Source organism: Hemitrygon akajei, chromosome 2 (assembly GCF_048418815.1).
Source record: "Hemitrygon akajei chromosome 2, sHemAka1.3, whole genome shotgun sequence".
NCBI classification, from domain to species: Eukaryota; Metazoa; Chordata; class Chondrichthyes; order Myliobatiformes; family Dasyatidae; genus Hemitrygon; species Hemitrygon akajei.
The window spans coordinates 42,781,449-42,806,038 of NC_133125.1; the positions used below are offsets into that span (position 1 = coordinate 42,781,449).

The following is a 24,590-nucleotide window of genomic DNA, read 5'->3' on the forward strand; positions in this document are numbered from 1 at the left end:
CAAGACCTGCAGCTTCTGTATGTGGTTCTTAACAGATGGTTAATCAAATAAGGAGCTCCTTGAGTGTGAGTTGGGTCTGGAAGCTGTTCTGTCCTTTTGAGAACATTGCTATCCTTTAAAGGTGGCCTCTTAACTGAGTTTGTGTAATTCTTGATGTCTCAAGACTTTTGTTTACCTGGTTTGTAGGGAAGAAGGCAAGCACAACAAATGTTGAACTCTTCTGATTATATACCCATATTAAGAATAATTCAGACCATAAGACATAGTAAAATAAAGCCACTTGCTCCATCACATCTGCTCCATCATTCACTCAGAGCTGATCCTTTTTTCTTCCACCGCCTCTGCCCCATTACCTGGCCTTTACCCTGTAATCTTTGACACAGTGGCCAGTCAAGAACCTATCTATCTCCACCTTAAATACACTGAGCAACATGGCTGCCTGTTGTAACAAATTTGCTACCCTCTGGCTAAAGAAATGTATCTGTTCTAAATGAATGCCCTCTTGTCCTAGATTTCCCCCACCATGGGAAACATCATTTTCACATCTCTATCTATGCTTTTCAACATTCAAAAGGTTTTAATGAGATTCCCTCCCCATCCTGAATTCCAGTGAGTACAGGCCCAGAAGTCGTCATAACTCTTTAATTCCTGAAATCATTCTTGTGAACCTTCTCTGAACCCTCTCCAATGCCAGCATACATTTTCTTGAATAAGGAGTCCAAAACTGTTCACACTACTCAAGGTGAGGCCTTCACCCCTGCCTTATAAAGCCTCAGCATCTCATCCCTGCTCTTGTATGCTAGATCTCATGAAATGAATGCTGACGTTGCATTGGCCTTCCTCACCACCGACTACCAGCAAATTGATCTTTAGCATGTTCTGCAAGACTCCCAAGTCCCTTTGCATCTGTCTTTTAGATTTTAAAGTCTGCATATTAAAGTCTTCCATGACTATCATAACATTGCCCTTTTGATACGCCTTTTCTATTTCCCATCGCAAACTGTTGTCCACATCCCAGCTACTGTTTGGAGGCCTATATATAACTGCCAGCAGGGTCCTTTTACCCTTGTTTCATAGCTCAACCTACGAGAATTAGCAACATTTGATCCTATGTCTCATCTTTCTAATGACAATGCCATTGTTTACCTGCAGAGCTAGCCATCCCCTCTACCTACTTAACAATCCCTCTGATAAAACTTGGACATTCCACTCCCAACTAAAACCATCCCTTAGCCACGATTCAGTGATGGCCACAACATCGTACCTGACAATCTGTAAAAGTGCAACAAGATCATCCACTGTATTTGCAGCTCTTTTTGATTCTGCATCCCTAATGCAATGAAACTCACCCTGCTGTCTGCAATTTTATCCTATCATTTGTCTGCCTTTCCTGATAGTCTGACTGCACAGTATTTTTTTTTAACCATGCATTCTTTTCTGAGTCCCGTCACTCTCAGTTCCCATCTTCCCTCCCCCTGCCAAAGTTGTCTTGTAATGAAGACATTATTAAGCATAAATACAGTAGCCTAGGTCATCCAAGCCATCATGTATTGTCTTTTGCCAAATGTATGAAATGCTATTTCCTCCTTTTCTGTATTTTCCCTTCAGCTATTTTATGCTCAACTTAATTCTTCCATACTAAAGGTGTGAATTGTATAGTTTGATTTTAATTCACAAGGTTATTTCACACTTAATTGTACTATACAGTAAAATGTACATGTCTATACAGTGAAATGTCATTAGGTTAACAACCTACGAAATCTAAGATTTGCTGAGGGCAGCCTGCAAGTTTTACACTTCGTTTTAGTTCTACATCTCTCATCCTAACGCTAATGCAGAAAAGTATATAATGTATAATGTAGCAAATGTAATGGCACATTATTTAAATTAAACTTTTGATGTACCATTATGTAAGTAATGCACCAAATTCATCCTATTGGTACTGGGTTTTGCATCTAACTAGTATTGATTGCTTTGGTTTGGGCCTGATTTGTATAGGTAACACTAGCTAAAATGTGAATGTGTTTTAAAGCAAGTCCTTCAGTGAAAAGTTATATTGTGCCTTCAAATGCAGTTGTTATCTGTCAGCCAGTATACATTACAGGCATATTTTATCAGAAAATAATCCCAACAACTTGCGAATAGAAACTAGATGCGTCAGTGCTGAGAACCTTGATACATTGTCATAAGAGATTTTGCATCATTTGTACAACTAATGGTTCTTAAATCAACCTCTCATGCTACTCTGCTCCACATTCCTGTCAATTATCTAATAACAAACTTACTAGTTTGTACTTGCTATTCAACTTCACTAATCAAGCATTTGTTTGAACCCTTAAGCTGTAGATTTTCCCCATGTTGCAAGCTATACAACCAGAATAGCCATTTCAGCTGTCATTTACACAGCAGCTGTCCACTTTGTCACCCTTCACGGGACAAGCAGGTTCAGTAAGCTTGACTAGCAAGGCACTGGGTACGGCTGATGATGCAGTGCTTGCTGATCAGCATGAATGTATTTAGTAAGATCGTCAGTACTGGCTCTCTGGGTTGTGTCGACTAGTATACTGAGATGGTTCTGACTAAATGTGTAAATGAGATCCTCTAAATAAGGAATTTTAAAGTAGATTTCATCCATCTGACTGCTCCATCTCTTCCCTGGTCATTTGTCTCAGAACTGAAGTGATCGCACACCAGTATTCTAATTAATGAGCTCAGTACCTACATTCATATCCACTGCACTGGTTAATGTTCCACTTGTTAACCTCAGGTATGTAACAAAGTTATGCCATCTCCCCAGCATTTCTCAATATTTTCTCGACTCAAGTAGGAAGTCTCACTTCCATGGGAGTAGAGCTAATCATCTTAACTGCATCATCTTACTGCAAATTCCTACAAAGTAACCGGAAGGAAAGGAAAGCTGATGTTGGCATCCTCTGCCAGGCCAACATACACAGTTACTCTCAGTTGACAAAGTTGGTGAGGCCACAGCAAAGGCATCCCCAACCACAGGGTCCTGATACAAGTTTTCTAATCTGATCTCCAGTGTGAAATAGATTATGGGGCAGGCAGAGGAAAAGGTTCAGGAAGAAATGCAACATCCCTAATGACATTGGAACATCTGGTTTGCAACTGCTCAAAGTGGTGATTCAGCACTTGGGGGTGATACTAAGGATCACAAGACCAGAAGTCCTGCCTGAGCAGTGGGTTAGTTCACAAGCTCCTCACTCACCAGCCCTGTCAGCCACCTCCTGCCCCGCCCGTGGGAAAGCTTCCCATTCCCATATTATTCCTATTACACCAGATTCCAACAGACTGATGTGGTAAAAAGTTACCTTTGATCCCAAGGGCCTACAAAAATGCAAAAGGTGACTGGTGAGTGAGAGCAGCTTCTTGGTGCTGTCTACATCATCTTCAATCACTTTGCTGATGAGAATAGACTGAGTGATAAGCAGTTAGATTAGGTTTGTGAACAGGTCATAACTGGCCAGTTGTCTGGTCAGAAAGTCATTAAGTGTAACGATAACTACTGGAATAGCTTTAGTAGAGTGGTGTCCAGATCTGGAGCACAGGTCATCAGTATTACTGCTGAAATTTTAAATCTTCAGCTGACATATTCGTGAAAGGACATGATTAAATAATGACCCCAGTGGCAAATTCCTAAAGGGAGGGAGATCTTAAATAAAGTTGAATTTTAAAATCAATTCAAGGGTGGGAAGTTTGGGACTGAAATTGGGTGCCTTTAGCTCAAGTAAGATCCATGACAATGGTATGAGGGAGGAGTTGATCACACTGGGCTGGGAAAATAGATACAGGGTAAAGCAATAAATCAACAGTGGGATGATTTTTCATAAATCTTCCAGTCTGAAAGAGAGGCTCAATGAGCAGGATGACTCATCCATGACTAAGTAAAGAAGTTAATGAAGAACAGAAAGAAAAGCTAGAGAGTTGCAAATATTAATGGTATGACAGAGTTTGGAAATCTTTGGAAACCAGCAAAGAGTGACTGAAATTAGACAGAAAATGAGCAGATGTAAATGGCAGAATGTCAGAGCTTCTACAGGCATAATGAAAGGAAGAGGGTAACTAAAGTAAACTTTGGTTCCTTGGAGGATGATACTGGAGAATTAATAAAAGGAAATGGAGAATTGCTGAGTTTGTAAAGGATGAAGAAACATAAAGCAATCTCTATCAAGGAAGAAAATATCCAAGGCAAGTTAACAAGATTAGCTGTGAATTAGGCCCACTGGCCTGCATCCAAAAATTCTTAAAGGAAACAGCTGCAGAGATTGCAGCCTTTTTGTAATTTACCAAAATGTTTGGTCCTAGAAGAGTTAAAAATCAGAAAGCTGCATATTTTATGCATTATTCAACGAAGAAGAGAGAGCAGGAATCTGTAGGCTATCTTTCCGATCATTTGTCTCTAATTGTCTTATGATTTCTAAATGCCTACGTTAATGGATTACGACATTTTTCCAGGGACAGATCATAGTGGTTAAGCTTAGAAGGCTGAAATGTGATCTTATTAAGAATCTCAGCAGATTTAACTTGGGAGGAGAATACTTCCTCCAGTGAAGAATCTAACTGGAGAACATAGTTTCAGAGTAAGAAGTTACTTATTGAAGATGGAAATGAGGAATTTCTCTTCATGGAGGCTGTTAACCCTTTGGGCTTCTCCCCCTAACGGTGTGGGGATGGAGATTGACAGCTATGTGAAGTAAAAGGTAATCAATGGATATGGGAAGTGGTGTTGAGGTCTAGGTAGAAGCAGCCATGATCTTATTGCGTGACAAAGAAGACGGAGGTGTGACAGGCCAAATCCTACTGTTGTTTTTCATGTTCTTTACATTGGTGAAACAATCTCTTCCTGCGCTGTAACCTTCTAAGACTGCATAGAAAATAATTTTGAAAGTTAACACCTGGCAGTTGTTTCATTTTAATTGTCTCTAGGGTTTGACATATTTAGTCATTTCAAGAAACATTTAGAAAATGAACGTAGTGAAATACAGACAATATTCTGGTGGAGCTCAGCAGGTCTCACAGCGATGTTTCACATCAAGACCCTTCTTCAGGACTGGAAAGAAAGGGTAAAACCAGAATAAATGGATGAGAGGTGGGGGTAGGACTATGAACTGGCAGGTGATAAGTAAATCAAATAAAAGGAGGAAGGCAGGAGGGTGGGGGGAGGGCATGATGTGAAAATCTGAGAAGTGATAGATGGAAGAGGTAAAGGGCTGTAGAGAAGGAATCTGATAGGAGAGGATAGTGGACCATGGAATGAGGGAAGGAGATGGGGAACCAGAAGGAGGGGGGTGTGGGTGATGGGCAGGTCATGAAGTTTGAGGAGGGGGAAGTGAAGAGGTATTGGCACTTCTTCCAGTAAACATGGCACTGAGATGCAATATCCTTTGAAGCCATGGCTCGAACTTACAGTTTTTAGTAACGTAGACATGATTTTGGAAAAAGAATGGGAAGTTAGGGGTCAGATTAGGTTTTAGCAAAGAGGGCTCCACGGTCTATAGCCAGCGGTCCCCGTGGATGAGTCCCAGGTCAGGACGTACTGTGGATGAAGGCCTGTGTATGTGAGTGAGTGGTGGGAGGCAGGAAATGGTTTATTTTGCTACCGTTGTTTTGTTGCTGTTATGTTGTCATTGAAGTTGTTTGCGTTACTCTGCCGTTGCGGACACGCACATTAGCGCTGGAATGAGGTGCGTAGGTCAACAGCCGCAAGTCAGCGGGGCCAGATGGCATCCCAAGTCAAGTACTCAAAGTGTATTTACAGGCATTTATGGGCATTTTTAATCTCTCCCTCTTCCAGTGTGTAGTGCCCTCCGGCTTCAAAACATTCACCATTATCCTTGTACCGAAGAAAAGCAAGGTAACATGTCTGAACAATTGGCATCCTGTTGCACTCACCTGAATCATAAGGAAATACTTTGAGGGGCTGGTCAAGGACTACATTTGCAGCATGCCACACTGGAGCCTTTACAATTTGTCTACCAACACAACTGATCAATAGTCACAGCACTACACACCGTTCTCACTCACCTGGAGAAGAAAGATGCTTATGTAAGAATGCTGTTCTTGGACTGAAGTTCAGCATTCAACAGCATAACTCCCCCCAAGGTTGACAAGAAGCTTGGAGCCTTGGCCTGCAGCCCGCCTTGTGCAGCTGGATCCTGGACTTCCTGTCGGATCGCTGGCAGGTGGTAAGGATGGGCACCGTCACCTCTGCCCCTCTGACCCTCAACACAGGAGCTCCCTCAGGGCTGTGTCCTGAGCTCCCTCCTCTACTCCATACACACCCATGACTGCGTTGCCATGCACAGCTCCAATCTGCTGACCAAATTTGCAGATGGCACAACATTGATGAAACAGCCTACATAGGAGAAGTCAGTGTCCTGACACAGTGGTGCCAAGAAAACAACCTCTTCCTCAATGCTGAAAAAATAAAGCTGTTGATCGTGGATTACAGGAGGAATGGAGACAGGCTAGCCCCTATTGAAGTCAATAAGACTGTAGTTGAGAGGGTGAATAATTTCAATTTCCACAGTATACACATCACCAAGGATCTCATCCGGACTGTACATACTGGCTGTGTGGTGAGAAAAAGCACAACAGCTCCTCATTCACCGCAGGCAACTGAAGAAGATCAGCATGAGTCCCCAAATCCTCAGGACTTTCTACAAGGGCACCATTGAGAGTGTACGGACTGGCTGTGTCATCACCTGGTACAGGAACTGTACAACCCTCAATCGCAAGGCACTGCAGAGAGTGGTGTAGACAGCCCAGGACATCTATGGATGTGAATTTGCCTCTGTTCAGGACATGTACAGAGACAGGTGGGTAAGAAGGGCCCAAAGGATCATTAGGGACCCGAGTCACCCCAACCAGCTGCTACCATCTGGCAAACGGTACCACAGCAGTAAGGCCTGGACCGACAGGCTCCAGGACAGCCTCTTTCACCAGGCCATCAGATTTATCAATACACATTGATCTGACTGTACGTATATGTTTACAAAACAATTATGTATACAATATTAGTGTCTGGGCAATATCCTCCCACATTTCCCCTCTTTATTGCTTGTCCATTGCAATGGAGACACAACATAAAAAATTTTCCTCCCTTGGATGTAAGAATATGTAAATAAAAAACGTGAGGCAACACTTGCAGGCTACCCCCAGCACATCCTTAGGTCGTTGGTTGTGAACACAAATGGCACGTTTCACTGTATGCCCTGATATACACGTGGTAAATAAATGAATCTGATCTGATTCTGATATTGGGACCGGTGGGCTAAGGGAAAACAAAATGGGGGGGTGGGGGTTTGAGGGAATTACACGGGGAAGTGGTTACTGGAAGCTAGGGAAATTGAGGTTGATGCTCTCAGCTTGGAGACTACCAGGATATGTTGCTCCTCCAATCTGCATTTACCCTTAACATGGCAGTAGAAGACAAACCTGTCAGTGTGGGAATGGGAAGTGGAATTAAAGTGGCTGATCACCGGGAGATCTGGCTGCTACAATTGACGGAGTGAAGGTGCTTAACAGAGTGATCGCCCAATCTGTGTTGAGCCTCAACGATGTAAAGTAGGCCACACTGTGAAAAGTGGATGAAATAAACGACACCGGTGGATTCACTTGTGAAGTGCTACCTCTCCTGGAAGGACTGATTAGGAAATAACATCCCAAACTTGGTAAAAGGAAATCAATATATTGTAATAAGCACTCTTCTTCTTTAAACAATTCATTTTCTTATGCCGATATTTTATGCTCTTGTATTAAATACAACTCCCTTTAATTAAGCATGCAGCTCTTTTTGTTAGATTTACAAGATGCATAACTGATAGGATTTGACAGTTCATGAAGTTGTTTGGTGTTTCTTTACAAAGGAGAGAAATTCCTCAACATCATCAGGTGATCCCATAATGAGTGGAACTCGCTGATGAATAGATTCTGGCTTCACATCAAGTACTGGCTGGGTTCCTGTAGTAGCTATGCCGCCAGCTTGTTCCATGATAAAGGCCATTGGGTTGCACTCATACAGAAGGCGAAGCTGTGGTTAAAAAAAAACTAATTTCAAACATAGAACAGTATAAAACAGAAAAGTTCCTGGAAGTTCACATCATGATGACCTCACCTGGTCCCTTAATATTACCTCCCTGAACAAGAGTGAGGTGGAGGATAAATGCATGGCTGGAAGATTGGATCAGGGGCCAGGTATTCAGATATTTTGGACCATTGGGACCTCTTCAGGGGCAGGTGTGACCTATACAAAAAGGACTGATTGCACTTGAATCCGAGGGGGACCAATATCCTGGCAGGGAGGGTTGCTTATGCTATCGAGGAGGGTTTAAACTAGATTTGCAGGAGGGTGGGAACCGGTGAAGAGGCAGAGGATGGGGAGGTTGGAGCACAAGTAGAGAGTTTGTGAGGAAGGATAGGCAGATGTTAGAGCAAAGATGCACTCAGCCTGATGGTTTGAGATGCGTCTATTTTAATGCAAGGAGTACCCTAAACAAGGCAGATGAACTTAAGATTGTGGATCAACACGTTGTGGCTATTACACAGACTTGGATGTCTCAGGAGCAGGAATGGCTGCTGAGTGTGCCAGGCTTTAGATGTTTCAAAAAGTACAGAGAGGGAGGCAAAAGAGGTGGGGGCGTGGCATTGCTAATTAGGGATAGTGTCACAGCTGCAGAAAAGGAGGAAGTCATGGAGGGATGGTATACTGAGTCAGTGTGGGTGGAAGTCAGAAACGGGAACGGGGCAATAATTCTAGGTGTTTTTTTATAGACCCCCCCTCAATAGTAACAGGGATATCAAGGAGCAGATGGGGGGCAGATTCTGGAATGGTGCAATAATAATAGGTTTGTTGTGATGGAAGTTTTTAACTTTCCAAATATTGATTGACATCTCCTTAGTGTAAGGGTTTTAGATGAGGTGGAGTTTGTTAGGTGTGTTCAGGAAGGTTTCCTGACACAATATGTAGATAAGCCAACTAGAGGAGAGAGGGTACTTGATCTGGTATTGGGAATGAACCTGGTCAGGTGCCAGATTGCTTGGTGGGAGAGCATTTTGGAGGTAGTGACCACAACTCTATCTCCTTCACCGTAGTGCTAGAGAGGGATAGGAGCAGACAATTTGGGAAAACATTTAATTGGGGTAGGGGGAAAAATGATGCTATTAGGCAGGAACTTGGGAGCAGATGTTCTCAGGGAAATGCACGGCAGAAATGTGGTAAATGTTCAGGGAACATTTGCATGGAGTTCTGCATAGGTACATTCCATTGAGGCAGGGAACGGACGGTAGAGTTAAAAAAACCATGGTGTACAAAATATGTAGAAAATCTAGTTAAGAAGAAAATAAAGGCTTACGAAAAGTTCAAGAAGCTAGATACTGTTAGAGCTTTATAAAATTACAAGGTTGCTAGGAAGGAGCTTAAGAATAGAATTAGGAGAGCCAAAAGAGGCCATGAGAAGGCCTTCATGAGCAGGATTAAGGAAAACCCCAAGGCATTCTACAAGTACGTGAAGAGCAAGAGGATGAGCCGTGTGAGAATAGGACCAATCAGTTATGATAGTGGAAACACGTGCATGGAATCAGAGGAGTTTGTGGAGGTACTTAATGAATACTTTGCTTCAGTATTCACCAGGGAAAAAGACCTTGGCAGTTGTGGGGATGACTTACAACAGACTGAAATGCTTGAGTATATAGTCAATAAGAAAGAGAAGATGCTGGAGCTTTTGAAAAGTATTAAGTTAGATAAATTACTGGGACTGAACGAGATATACCCCAGGCTACTGTAGGAAGTGAGGGAGGAGATTGGTAAGCCTCTTGTGATGATCTTTGCATCATCAATAGGGACGGGAGAAGTATTGGAGAATTGGAGGGTTGCAAATATTGTTCCCTTGTTCGAGAAAGGGAGTAGAGATAACCCAGGAAATTATAGACCAGTGAGTCTGACTTCAGTGGTTGGCAAATTGTTGGAGAAGATCCGGAGAGACATGATACATGAGTATTTGGAGAGAGATAATCTGATTAGGGAGAGTCAGCATGGCTTTGTCAAAGGAAGGTCATGCCTTACAAGCCTGACTGAATTCATTGAGGATGCAACAAAACATATTAATGAAGGTAGAGTAGTGGATGTAGTGTATATGGATTTCAGTAAGGCATTTGATAAGGTTCCCCATGCTAGGCTCCTTCAGAAGGTAAGGAGGCATGGGATCCAAGGAGATCTTGCTATGTGGATCCAGAATTGGCTTGCCCACAGAAGGCAAAGAGTGGTTGTAGATTCTGCATGGGGATCAGTGACCAGCGGTGCTCTGCAGGGATCTGTTTTGGAACCCCCCCACCATCTTGGGATTTTTATGAATTACCTGGATGAAGAAGTAGAAGGGTGAGTTAGTAAGTTTTCTGATGACACAAAGATTAGGGGTGTTGTGGACAGTCTGGAGTGTTGTCAAATGTTACAGCGGAACACCAATAGGATGTAGAATGGGGCTGAGAAGTGGCAGATGGACTTCAACCCAGATAAGTGTGAGGTGGTTCATTTTGGTAGATCAAATATGATGGCAGAGAGTGGTGGGTGCGTGGAATGCACTGCCGGTGGCGGTGGTGGAAGCAGATACAATAGGGTCTTTTAAGAGCCTCTTAGAGAGGTAACTGGAGCTTAGAAAAATAGAGGGCTATGTGCCAGTGAAATTCTAGGCAGTCTCTAGAGTAGGTTACATAGTCGGCACAACATTGTGGACCGAAAGGCCTGTAATGTGCTGTAAATTTCTACGTTCTATGTTCTAAGAAGGCATAGCAGCGTCTCCACTTCCTAAAGAGATTGAAGCAAATAAGGTTCCCCCCCCCCCCATCTTAACTGCATTTAATAGGAGCACCATTGAGAGTGTCATGACAAGTTGCATCCCAGACAGGTATGGGAGCAACTGAGCATCGGACTGGAAGTCCCTACGAAGGAGTGTGGGAAGGCTGAGAGGATCACAGAGGTCGCCCTTCCTTCCATCGGGACATTTATCAGGAGTGCAGTGTATGCAGGGCCACTATTATTATTAAGGATCCCACACACCCATCCAGCACCCTCTCTGACTTTCTAAAATCAGGCAGGGGACTCCAATGCATAAAAACAAGAACGGTCAGGATGGGAAACAAATTCTTCCCTCAGGTTATTAGGCTTCTGAGCTCCTTGCTGCATCGCATTCAAAATGCCACTGGTTAATCTGTTCTGTATCCTACAATATCTAATTTATGCGCTTCAGTTTGTTTATTTATGTGTAATCCATCTGCAGATTTCATCTGTACTTTCTTAAGTTATGATGTGTTATGTAAACTACAGTGCTTAACACCACAGTTTGGAAATACATCTCATTTGATAGAATACATACACTGTATATAGTTAAATGACAATAAACATGACTTGATAACGCAGTACAGGTCCTTTGGCCCACAATTTTCTGTTGACTTTTTAACACTTCCCTCCTACTTAGCCCTTCATTTTTCTTACATCCGTGTGCCTATCTAAGAGTCATCTAAATGTCCTTAACGTATCATGCATCAGCTTCAACCACCACCATTGACAGTGCATCCAGATACTTATCAATTTTTGTGTAAAAAAATACTTCTCCGAAATCTTTCTCCACTCAACTTAAAAGGATGTCCTCTGGTACCAGCCTTTGCCGCCCTGAGGCTCTCCACTCTATCTAAGCCTCTTACCATTTTATGCACATCTATCAAGTTGCCACTTATGCTCCCTTGCTCCATAGAGAAAAGCCATTCCTCACAAGATATGCTCTCTAATCCAGGCAGCATTTTGCTAAATCTTCTCTGCACCCTCTCTAAAGCTTCCACATTCTTTCTATAATGAGGTATCTAGAACCAAACACAGTAATCCAAGTATGGTCTAACCAGAGTTTTGTAGAACTGCAATATTACCTTATGGCTCTTGAACTCAAACCCCCAAGGTCAGCACACATACACCTTCTTAACAACCCTATCAACTCGCGCAGTAACTTTGAGGGATCTATGGATTTGGTCCCAAGGTCCCTCTGTTCCTCCACAGGCTATGAATCTTACAAATATCCTGCAATCTGCCATGAAATTTGATCATCTAAAGCGTATCATTTCACACTTTTCTGGATTGAACTCCATCTGCCACTTCTCAGCCCAGCTTTGCAGTCTATCAATGTCTCATTGTAACCTCCAACAACTTTCTACACAATCCACAATACCACCAACCTTGTATCTTCAGCAAACTCACTAACCTGCCCTTTTACTTCCTTATCCAAGTCATTTATAAAAAGCACAGAGTAGAGATCCCTGAACAGATCACCGTGGAACACCAACATCCAGACAGTATTCAATCCATCTACCTCCTTTGTGTGGGCTAGCGAGTTGTGAACTTATGATGCCAGTTTCCATAGATGTCATGCTCATGACTTTATGGATGAAAATAGATGAACTTATCTTGGGGGATCTTGTTAAACACCTTACCAAGTACATTGATAAAGTTGGAACAGTGAACGAGGTCCAGATACACCTCATCCACTGCTCCAACTTCATCAATATACTTTGTCACATCTTTGAAGAATTCAATCAGGCTCATGACACACAACCTGCCCCTCACAAAATCATGCTGACTATCCCTAATAAGACTATGCCTCTCCAAATGCTGATAAATGCTGTCCCTATGGTCCATTAGATAGTCATTGGTGACATAAGACTCGCTGCTCTATAATTCCCAATATTACCCTATTGCCCTTGAATAAAGATACAACATTTGCCAACTTCCAATCCTCTGCTATGATTCCTGTGGCTAATGAGGATCCAAAGACCATCTTCAATGCCCCAGCAATCTCTTCCCCCTCTTCCTGTAGTAACCTGTGGTGTAGCCCTTTGGATCTGGGGACTTACAGTATCTACAAATTGTTTTTCTAAAACTCCAACTCTACCTCTTTCTTAACTTCAACCCGCCCCACCAAGTACCTTAGTTTGTTCTACACTGACCTCACATTCAGCAAGGTCCCTCCTTTAACTCCAGGCACAGGAATCCAGAAATTCCTTTTCTATCCCTAAATGATGCTAGCTTCACCCTAGTCACCCTCCTGTTCTTCATGCATCTGTAGAATGCCTTGGGGACTTTCTTAATCCTACTCCCCAAAGCTTTCTCACGCATCTTTTCCCAAAGTCCCTTCTTAAGATCCTTCCTGACTACATTAGCCATAGGATTGACTTCAATGGCACAAAACTACTATGTTCTGCTAATGGCTTTTGAGATCGGCTGGTGAAGGAAGCCATTGAAATAAGGCTAGAAAATAAGAATTTTAACAAAGATGAAGATCTCGCTCTAAGAATTGACTGGAATTTGATTGTAAACAAGGTGGAACAACAGAAACCTGACTGGTGAGAACCAGTCAATCAGGAGGGATGGACAACAGGGGTCTATACACCACCAGACTAGACATGCCTAGATATCATCCCTGATGAAGATGCCAGTGTTTGTCATTGAAACATTGATTAAAATCAATACCTGTACCTGGCTGGAAGTCTGAGAAGAGTTCATTCATCAGATATGCTGGGAAAGCACTAGATCTTTTTTCCTTCTGTAGCCTCTCTACTTCCTCAGAACTACCTGTCCCTCCACCTATCTTCGTATTGTCTACAAACTTTGCAACAGAACCATCAATTCCATCATCCAAATCATTGAAATATAACGTAAAAAGATTTTATCTCAACGCAGACCCTTGTAGAAGACCACTATCACCAGTAGCCAACCAGAAAAGGCTCCCTTTATTCCCACTCCCTGCTTCTTGCCAATCAACCAATGTTTTGTCCATGCTAGAATCTTTCCTATAATACCATGTAGCCTGTTAACCAGTCAGTCATGAGGGATGGACAACAGGGGTCTATACACCACCAGACTAGACATGCCTAGGCATAACCTCTGATGAAGATGCCAGTGTTTGTCATTGAAGCATTGATTAAAATCAATACCTGTACCTGGCTGGAAGTCTGAGAAGAGTTTATTCGTCAGATATTTCCTTCTGTAGCCTCTCTACTTCCTCAAAACTACCTGCCCCTCCACCTATCTTCGTATTGTCTGCAAACTTTGCAATAGAACCACCCCTTTCAGAACCCCGGGGTGTTGTCCATCTGGTCTAACTGACTTCTCTATCCTCAGGCCTTTCAGCTTCCCAAGAATCTTCTCCCTGGTAATGGTAACTTCACATACTTCAGGACTCCTGACACATGGAACTTTCACCATACTGCTAGTGTCTTCCACAGTGAGCACTGATACAAAAGTACTTATTCCTTATTTACTACCTCTCCAGCATCATTTTCCAGCAGTCCGATATCCACTCTTGCCTCTTCTTATACTTTATTCATCTGAAGAAACTTTTGGTATCTTCTTTAATATTATTGACTAGCTTACTTCCATTTTCCATCCTTATCTTCTTAATGACTTTTTTAGTTGCCTTCAGTTGGCTTTCAAAAGCTTCTCAATCTTCTAACTTTCTACTAATTTTTTGCTCTATTATATGCCCTCCGGGCTGATGGGGCTCATTAACCACGGATGGTAGCTCATCTAGGAGAGGGAAAACTCTGATTTCAAACCTCCGCTGCCTTGCGGCTATACCTACTCACAGGAAAGGCTTTGGGAGTAAACCCTGAGGAAAAATCTGGAGTTGGAGTCCCGAAGGCGGCTGACTACTGTACCCAGCACTGGCACGGCAACTCCTGCAATACTGCTGGCACCAAACTGTATCAACTTCTGTCGTTCCTTTGGACCTGTCATCGGCACAGGGTGGTGGGGGGGGTCCCACTGCATGGGCAACAGACGGATCTCCATATCAACTCTGCCCTGGCTTGCGCCCTGGAGAAGCCACTCCCGGTGACTACACAGGCACAGTACCCATGGTTGACCACGACCGATGGAGGCCACATATGCCCTCTCCTGGGCTTTATGTTGGCTTTGAGTTCTCTTGTTAGCCACGGTTGTGTCATGTGGCCTTTAGAATACTTCCTCCCCTTTGCGATGTATATATCCTGCACTTTCCAAATTGCTTCCAGAAGTACCAGCCATTGGTGCTCTGCCATCATCCCTGCCAGTGTTCTTTTCCAATTAGTTCGGGCCAACTCCTCTCTCATGCCTCTGTAATTCCCTTTACTCCACTGTACTACTGATACACTGACTTTAGCTTCCTCTTTTCCAATTTTGAGGTGAATTCGATCATATGATGATCACTTGTCCCTAAGGGTCTTTTTTACCTTAAGCTCTCTAATCAACTCCAGTTCATTTCACAACATCCAATTCAGAATAGCCAGTGGGTTCACCCATGAGCTGCTCTAAAAAACCATCTCATAGGCATTCTAGAAATTCCCCACTCTTGGAATCCAGCACAAACCTGATTTTCCCAATCTACCTGCATATTGAAATCCCCCATGACTATTGTAACATTGCCTTTTTGGCATGCATTTTTTATCTCCTGTAGTATTTGTAGAAGTAAGGTTGTGGTCTACAAATACCACAACCTTTCTACTGTTTGGAGGTCTGTATACAGGTCTTTATACCCTTTCATTTCATTAGCTCTATCTACAATAATTCAACACCTTCCAACTCCATGTCACCTCTTTCTAATGCTTTGATTTCATTTTTCACCAACAGAGCCATGCCAGCCCTTCTGCCTACCTGCTTGTTCTTTCGATACAATGCGTATCCTTGGGCATTAAGCTTTCAGCTATAATCTTCTTTCAGCCATGATTCAGTGATGCCTTCATCATACATGCCAATCTGTAACTGCGCTACAAGATTTTCTACCTCATTCCATATACTGCATGCATTCAAATATAAAACCTTCAGTTCTGTATTCACCCTTTTCGATTGTGTCCACCTTTTATGTTGCAACTCATCCTGTTGACTCCAAATTTATCCTATCATCAGGCTCTCATTACTACACGTTGCCTCTGTTTGTGAACCAACTACCTCATCTTCAGCCCTATCACTCCAGTTCCCATCCCCCATCCTCCAGTTCATCTGCCACATATTCACCTGCCAAATCATCCAATTCCTACCCACACTGGCATGTGGCACAGGCAACAATCCAGAGATTACTACCTTGGAAGTCCTATTTCTCAACTTTCTACCTAGCTCCCTAAAATTTCTCTTCAGGACTTCCTTGCCTTGTCCACCATTTCTGGCTGCTCACCCTTACCCTTGAGCATGCCATAGATCCAATTGAGTCATCCTTGATCCTGGCACTAGGGAGTCAACATACCATCTGGTGTCTTTATCACATCCACAAAACCTCGTCTCTGTTCCTCTGACTGTGGAATCTCCTATAAGCAATGCTGTCCTCTTCACCTCTCTGCTCTTCTGAGCCACAGCACCAGACTCAGTGCCAGAGACCCTGTGGCTCCTGCAAGGCAGATCATCACCCACAATGCTATCTAAATTCCTTAATCACAGGATTCTGCAGAGAATGATGCAGACTGCCCAGCACATCCTCAATTGTGAACCTCCCATGATTCAGGACGTTTACAAAGACAGGTGTGTAAAAAGGGCCCGAAGGATCACTGGGGACCCAAGTCACCCCAACCACTATCTATTCCAACTGCTACCATCCCAGAAATGGTACCACAGCATAAAAGCCAGGACCAACAGGCTCCAGGACAGCTTCTTCCACCAGGCCATCAGACTGATGAACTCATGCTGATTTGAGTGTACTTCTATGTTACATTGACTGTTCTATTTATTATAAATTACTATGATTACACATTGCATATTTAATGTGAAGTAATGCAAAGATTTTTACTCCTCATGTATGTGAAGGATGTAAGAAATAAAGTGAATTCATTTCAATAAAGTTCCATACTTATTATTGAGGGGAATAGCCACAGGTGTACTGGCTGTGTACTTCTCCTTTTTCTGACATTCACGCAGTTGCAAGTCTCAAGGTACGAGAAGTGTTTGATGGCTCTTGGCCTGTACTCGGTGGAGTTTAGAAGAATGAGGGGGGAATCCCTTGGGATCCTATCAAGGATCTTTCCTATATTGAGTGGGTCTAGGCCTAGAAGGCACAATCTCAGAATACAAGGATGTCCCTTTAGAACAGAGATGAGTAAGAACTTATTTAGCCAGAGAGTGGTGAATCTGTGGAATTCACTGCTGCAGACTACTGTTGAGGCCAGGTCATTGAGTATATTTAAAGCAGAGGTTGATAGGTTGATTAGTCAGGGTGTCAAAGGTTAGGGGAGAAGTCAGGAGAATGAGATTGAGAGTGATAATAAGTTAGCCATGATGGAATGGCAGAACAGACTTGATGGGCTGAATGGCCTAATTCTGCTCCTATGTCTTATGGTCTTGATAGTCAAATCTAAGAAAGCCCAGTGCTTGGTCAATAACAGCAATTTTATGTCAAATAGCAAAAAATATTATCTATTGTGATTGGCATCTTGAGGTGTGTTTTCCTGTAGAAGCTGATGAAAAAAAGGTTCTGTCTGGCTTATTTGGCTGCACACTGACAATGGGGTGGTTAACTCATTTATATTAAAAATATATTGTCAAAGCTGAAACTACCACTGGAGCAGGGTAGAATAACACCAACCATACCTAACTGCTGTAGCATCACCACATTCAGAGATAGTTCACTGGGGCACAAACACAGCTGGACAAATCAGAGTAGCCACTGGCAGATACAGTAGGTGGCAGCCCAGCCAGGCATCCAAATTATGACAATAAAAGTTTTAATTGCCTCCAGGACTCTCTGGGTGAATATACAGTACATAAAATGCAGGCAATCACACTGGGCAGAAATTATGAAGGTTCCTGTTGTGATCCAAGTAGGCAGATTTCAGGCAAGTAGAGGCCCCAGTGCTTTAGCTAAACAGGGAAATGCCAACCAGATTCTGACAGCCCTCTGCGGAGTAATGATGCCCTGGCTCTGATCATCTCCTTGACATGAACCAAGAATTGATAATCATTTTCTTTCCTTGGAAATCATTTGTCAATTGAGCTACAGGAAGATGCAAATATTCTGTTTTACCACAGAAACCTGCACTTTGTTTTTGCTCTCTTTTTGCTCTACTTATTTATTTTAATTATATATATATATATATATATATGTGTATCTTATTGTAATTTATAGTTCTTTTTATTATTCTATATTGCAATGTAGTGCTGCATGCAAAACAACAAATTTCATGACTTGCCAGCGATGTTAAACCCAATTCTGAATATAATTAAAAGACAGACTTTTGTTTATTTGTGCTGTGTTTATATTTTAAGTACACTGGACACCCAGGGTTACACACTTTGAATGAGTGAAACCTACCTTTCCTTTTGGAGCTTTCTTATTGGCAGGATACATGAAGATTCCTCCATACTTCAAGGTACGATGGACGTCTGCCACCATAGATCCAACATACCTTGCAGCGTATGGAGCAGAGCCATCCTGCGTAAAAATACAGTTATATTATAGATTTAATTCCATAAAATGGTGAAGTACAAACTCCACTCCATTTTTTATGTAAATATTCCATAAATAAAGTTTAAATATATCTGTTTTTCACTCAAAAACAATAGCTTGCTGCTGGAACCGCTCTCCCACCTTTTTAGTTTCGGAGACAATTATAGAGAAGCTAACATGCCAACCTTGTGTTAATAGGACGCGAAACTTCAGCCCCTTCCAGCAGTTCAGATTTGGCACTAACTCAAAACATCTGCATAATTTCTTAAATGCATTTCAGCCTGTGTAGAACATTAGTGGGTGGGTGAGGGGGATGTACAGTCTGGCTGGTAACAGATGTTTGACTTTTTCACTTCCCTTTCAATACTTCCGAGTTATTTGTCTGCCTGTCTGAGCAATGTTTTAATTGCACTGAGGCAGAATTACCTGTACCTACAAGGAAGCAGGGGGATGTCGATTAATCAGTGGAACTAAGCACACTGTTTTGCAATGCCTCTGTGTCATGTGATCTCTGTTGTACCTTTGGTGACCTGAATCATCATGGAAGACTTTGAAGGAGAGACAAAGAGACTGCTGCTGTGACAGCCGCCAAACTTCCCAGAATGATCACTCATGTGCAATTGTGAATCTCTGCCAGTTCCCTCACCACCAGACTCCAAACAGCATTGCAAGACATCCCATGTTCTCAGCAGGGTTGGTATAAAATGGCAATTATGTGATATGAGGTCATATTTGTGTTCATAATGCCTCTGTGAAAGTAAAAACAGAAAATTCTGGAAGTGCTCAGCAGGTGAGACAACATCTATAGAAAGTGAAACAGAGCAAAAGTTTCATGTCTGACATCTTTTGTCATAACATTGGGGGCAGGCAGACAAAGGGTCTGAAACATTAAAGTTTGGCTCTGTTTTCTTTCTACAGGTGCTGCCCAATCTACCAAATGTTCCAGCATTTTCTGCCTTTATTTCAAATTTCCAGCACCTGCAGTATTTTCTTTTATACTTTATGTAAGTTTTTCATTCTTGTTCATCCTGGCATCAAGCACAGACGTTATCCTCTTCCACCAACACAGTGGCCCAATACAATTTAGTTTTATCACATGGTAATTAGTTATTTACAGTTTATCATTATACATACTAGATAATAATAGTATAATATCATCCTGCACAGCTCTCATAAAGAGGGGAATCTCAGAGCCATTTTGCAAGAAGGCATTAGATTTTACATATAGTCCTAACAGTAGTTTCCTAACTTTAATGTTCTCAAACCCCATACTTCTAAACATAATTCATCTCAACAAAACCCTTAATTTTAGCCATACTGTCTTCCTGCAAGATAAATTATTGTATGACATCATTAGAGTGCGGATGTATGAAGGGAAGAGAATTCTTCAACTTTAAGTACATCAATCACTTCATGTGTTGACGTGTAGGACCTTACCATCTAACACTAACAGTATCTTTTCACTTGGGGAGCTATTAACCATACTTTGTGGCTCTTTTCTTCTGCAGTATGACCGCAAATCCAAAACTCGTGAAGAGATCTGCTCTATTACCACAATCTATCGCATTTAGTAATGCTCCTGGGGTTAACTTGGGCAGCCCAAGAGTTTCCTGAAAGAAATTAAGCCATAAAGTAGAGGCAGTAGTCGCTTTTTCTGGGTGAACAGAGCAGGAAGATAAGTATTGCCCGAGATATTCATGCAGAAGTCATGGAGGGTGCTGCAAGTTCTTGTAAGGATGAATGCTCACTCACAAATCTCTATGGATGTACCGTGGAAAGCATTCTAACAGGCTACATCACCGTCTGGTATGGGGGGTGGGGGCTACTACCCGGGATGAAAAGAAGCTGCAGAAAGTTGTGAACTTAGTCAGCACCATCATGGGCAATAGCCACTGTAGTACTCAGGGTATTTTCAAGGAGAAATGGCTTAAAAAGGCTGTATCATTCATTAAGTACCTCATCACCCAGGATATGCATTCCTCTCATTGCTACCATCAAGAAGGAGGTACAGCAGCCTGAAGGCACACACTCAACAATTCAAGAACAGCTTCTTCCCCTCTGCCATTTGATTCTTGAATGGACATTGGACCATGAACACTACCTCAATACGTTTTTGTAAATTTTTGTACTACTTACTTAATTTAACTATTATATATATATATATATATATATATATATACTTACTGTAATTCATGTTTTTCCCTCTATTATTATGTATTGTTTTTAGACACTGCTGCAAAGACAACAAATTTCACAACATATTGAAAGGACAAGAATATAAGAGCAAGTATGCAAAGCTGTGGCTTTATAAATTATTGGCCAGACCACACTTGGTCTGTGAGTAGTTTTGGGCCTCTTATCTAAGAAAAGTTCTGCTGGCATTGGATAGTGTCCAGAAGATGTTAATGTATGTGGAACATTTGATAGCTCCTGGCCTGCACTTGCTGGAATTTTGAAGAACTCTTTGAAACCTATCGAATATGAAAAGTAATAAAGAAAGTTTTATAGTAGGGGTGTCAAACCAGCATGTACAGACTCAGAATAGAGGGACACCCCTTTAGAACAGAGATGAGGAGGAATTTACTTAACCAGCAATTTGTGGAATTCATTGCCGCTGACAGCTATGGAGACTAAGTCACAGGGTATATTTACGGCAAAAGGTTAATAGGTTCTTAAGGATGTTAAAAGTAATAAGGAGAAGGCAGGAGAATGGGATTGAGAGCAATGATAATTAGCCATGATGGAATGGTGGAACAGACTCAATTTGCTGAATAATCTAACTCTTCTCCAATGTCTTATTGTTTTATGCTCTTGTGGAATCTAAAGTTGAAGCTGTATTTGGAAATCACCAACTTTGAACAGGCAGTGTATGCTGGGTTTGTATGTTTGCAAGTGATTGCTGAACTGGAGATTAGGCAATGATTTGACCTACGTTTTGTGCAGAATTGCCAGAACATCCTGCAAACTATGGCACTTTAGACTGCTGCCATTAATTTCAGTTTCATTTCAGAATATGTTCCAGATCATAACTACCGCCTCCTTCTTTAATTTCCTTACTTTTCCTTTTTTTTGTTATAATTATTTTAAATCCGTGTTCTGGCCATACCACCCATTCTGCCAATGGTAATCTCCATATCTTTAAAACCTCCATCTAATTTCTCCTTAACAGTCTCTATTCCAACAAAAGACAAGCCTAATTTCTGAAATTTCAAGAGCCAGGTGAAGTCTTTAATCCCTTTGACCACTCCTAGGAAATTTCTGCTGCACCAACTGCTATGCTAAAGTTTGGTGACAAATTTGGTTAGCTTGATCAAACCAGCATCTTATAGAGATTAGGGCCAGGAATTTTACTAAACACACTCCTTTTCTATAATAATTACTTCTCGGCCTTTTGGCTAAGATCAAGTGGAGTTTCCTTGGGACACGCGACGATTGGAAGGCGGAGAAGGTTTTGCGCTGACGCAGGGGTGGATCCTAATGCTGATTGGCTCCCAATCTAACACCCCTTTCCAGTGACGACGACGACAGCGGTGAACAGGATGGCTGAAGATAGCAGTACATCGGCCCGAGGCCCGGGCATCAAGAACACTGTCCAGCTGACAGTGCGATGCCAGAACGAGGGCAATGGCTTCACCAGAGTGACCTGCATCAGGTCTTGATGGACTGCTGTGGATTTACAATCAACAACATCTACTGCATCCAGGACTTTGCTGGGTTCTTCGACGTCACTTTCCGACGACCCGCAGGGTGGCAGAAGTTGCTCCGGCAATTCCAGGAGAAGGGGAGAGAGGCGCCGCTGTCGCTGCTGCAAGCACAGCCCCTCCTTGCTGCCGCCCAGCAGGAATGGACCGTCACCGTGCACATGTTCAACCCGTACGTGCCAGTGGTCGACGTCCTTACATTCCTCGCTCGGTATGTGGAGAGCGTAGGAGCTTGTCTGGATGTGAAGGACAGCCTGGGGTGCCGGACCAGCAAACGGCAGGTCAAGGTGAAGCTGAAGGTCGACTCCAACGGCTGCGTCTTCCACCCACCCTCGGTCTTCGCCGTCGGAGGGAGCCGAGGCTACATGGTCTAAGCCGGACGGCCCAGGGTGTGCCGCAAAGCGGGGCACGTCGCAGCCCAGTGCAGGGCAGCCATCTGCAGGAACTGTAAGGTGGAGGGCCACCTCATCAAGGACTGCACGCAGGCCAAGTCCTGCAATCTCTGCGGAGACACCAACCACCTGTACAGGGCCTGTCCGGGACGTGCCGGCACCTATGCACAGGCGACCAGGGGAGGTGCTGGCACTGGAAGGGCCCCGGCAGGATCAGATGTACCCACCACCCCTGCAGAGACGGCGCCCGAAGCAATGGAAGATGCCAGCAGAGGAGAAGACGCAGCCACCCCGAGGGCCCCCACCCCCTTGCAGACCCTCCAGGACCCGCCACAGGAAAAGGAGGAGGAGTCCATGGAGGAGGGGAGAGCCGAGGGGGAGGAAGGCTGGAGCGTTGTGGGCAAACGAAAGAAGGCCCAAAAAGTTCCGTCCAAACGACAGAGGGCGGAACGGAAGGAGCGCGTGAAGAGAAGGGCAGGGGACCACGCAGCCTGCGGTAACCTGTCCACGTCAGACGAGGAAGGAGTTGGGGGAGGCCAGCAGCTGTCCCAGAAGACGAAGCGGCGGACAAAGCGGAGGAGAGAGAGTGGGGGAAGTCTGCTGGCCACCCCCCAAGCACAAGCACAGGAGGCGGAGACCACCAGAGACCCCCAGCTCCAGGAACCCGGGAGCGGAGCCACGTCTGGCGCCTCACAGCCTGAAGGGGCAGCAGGCCTGGGAGACACCAAGCCCCCAGGCACAGTACAGGAACTGCCACACCCAGGGGAGAATAACCTTCAGTTCCTGAGCCCACAGAAGGCGAAGGACTTCACAAAGGCCGTGGGCATGAAGGCTCAGGACTGCGAAGGTAAGGACAGTGTGCTTCTGAAATAAAGAACTTTAATGGCAGACATTTCACTGGCATCTGTTAATGTGCGCAGTCTGAAGAGTACCGGGCGATGCGTCAGCACGCTCCAGTACTTGGACTCGGTAAAGGCCGACGTGACCTTCCTCCAGGAGTGTGGACTGCCACACCTCGGCAACTACCGGAGGCGGTCACATTGGTGGACCCGGGGTTTGTCGGTGTGGTCGGGGGGCAACGACTGTCGCACTTCCGGCCTGGGGATTCTGCCACGAGCAGGCAACTTCTCAATCACCCAAGTCAAAGAGGTGGTTGCGGGGCGCCTCCTGGTAGCAGATGTCAAATACCGGGGCACTCCGCTCCGGCTGATCACCGGGTACGCCTCCCCCATGTGGAGCGAGCGGCTGGCCGTCCTCGAGCAGCTCCCATCGCTGCTGGCGACGGCCCGGCAGGTCGTTCTGGCCGGAGACTTCAACTGCACCATCGATGCGGCTGGACAGTACCTCCAGACTCCTGATGGACATGGTAAAGACAGCCAAGCTGCGCGACGCCTTTGGCACCCCACAGGTGGAGCTCAGCCACAAGCCACCTGGACATGATCAGATGGCTCAGCCCGTTCCTCTTCCTATCACAGACCCTCACGGTCAGAACCACCGACGTCACGCCAGTGTTCTTCTCTGACCACTGACCACCTGCCACCTGCGGGAGGACCGGAAGGCAGGGAGGGGGACGTGGAAGCTGAACGTCAAGCTGCTGACCCCAGAGAACATCGAGGAACTAGAGAAGGAGTACACAGGTTGGAGAACTTGAAAGCCTTCTTTGATTCCCCGGTTCACTGGTGGGAAGCCACCAAGGAGAACATCAAGAGGTTCTTCATCCACAAGGGTATCCAGAAAGCAAGGCAGGGGCAGAGAGAACTGCGTAAACTCCAGACAGAGTTGCAGCAACTCCTCCTCCTGCAGTCGAGGGGGGTGGATGTCAGGGAGGAACTGCGGGAGGTGAAGGGCCGGCAGGCCCAGCACTTTGCCGCCGAGTCCTCCGAGATCATCTTGCGATTGAGGGTCCGAACCGTGGAGCAGGACGAGACGTGCTCATGATTCTTCTTCCAAAAGGTGCACAGGGGGAGTTCTGTGATCCACAGCCTTAAGGAAGAGGACGGCTCAGCCGTGTCCTCGCAGAGAGACATACT

The 24,590-nt window shown here is 44.1% G+C and overlaps 1 protein-coding gene across 1 annotated transcript in view; it reads right to left on the minus strand.

The window, feature by feature from the left end:
* Nucleotides 1-7,695: 7,695 nt before the first annotated feature.
* Nucleotides 7,696-24,590, minus strand: part of LOC140741254 (fructose-1,6-bisphosphatase isozyme 2-like) — a 74,317-nt gene continuing 57,422 nt past the window's right edge. The window contains exons 6-7 of the mRNA XM_073071242.1: nucleotides 18,333-18,452; nucleotides 7,696-8,053 (exon numbers count right to left, since the gene is read on the minus strand). Coding sequence (XP_072927343.1) covers nucleotides 7,859-8,053; nucleotides 18,333-18,452 — 315 coding nt within the window. The 3' untranslated portion in view covers nucleotides 7,696-7,858. The remainder of the gene's footprint in view (nucleotides 8,054-18,332; nucleotides 18,453-24,590) is intronic.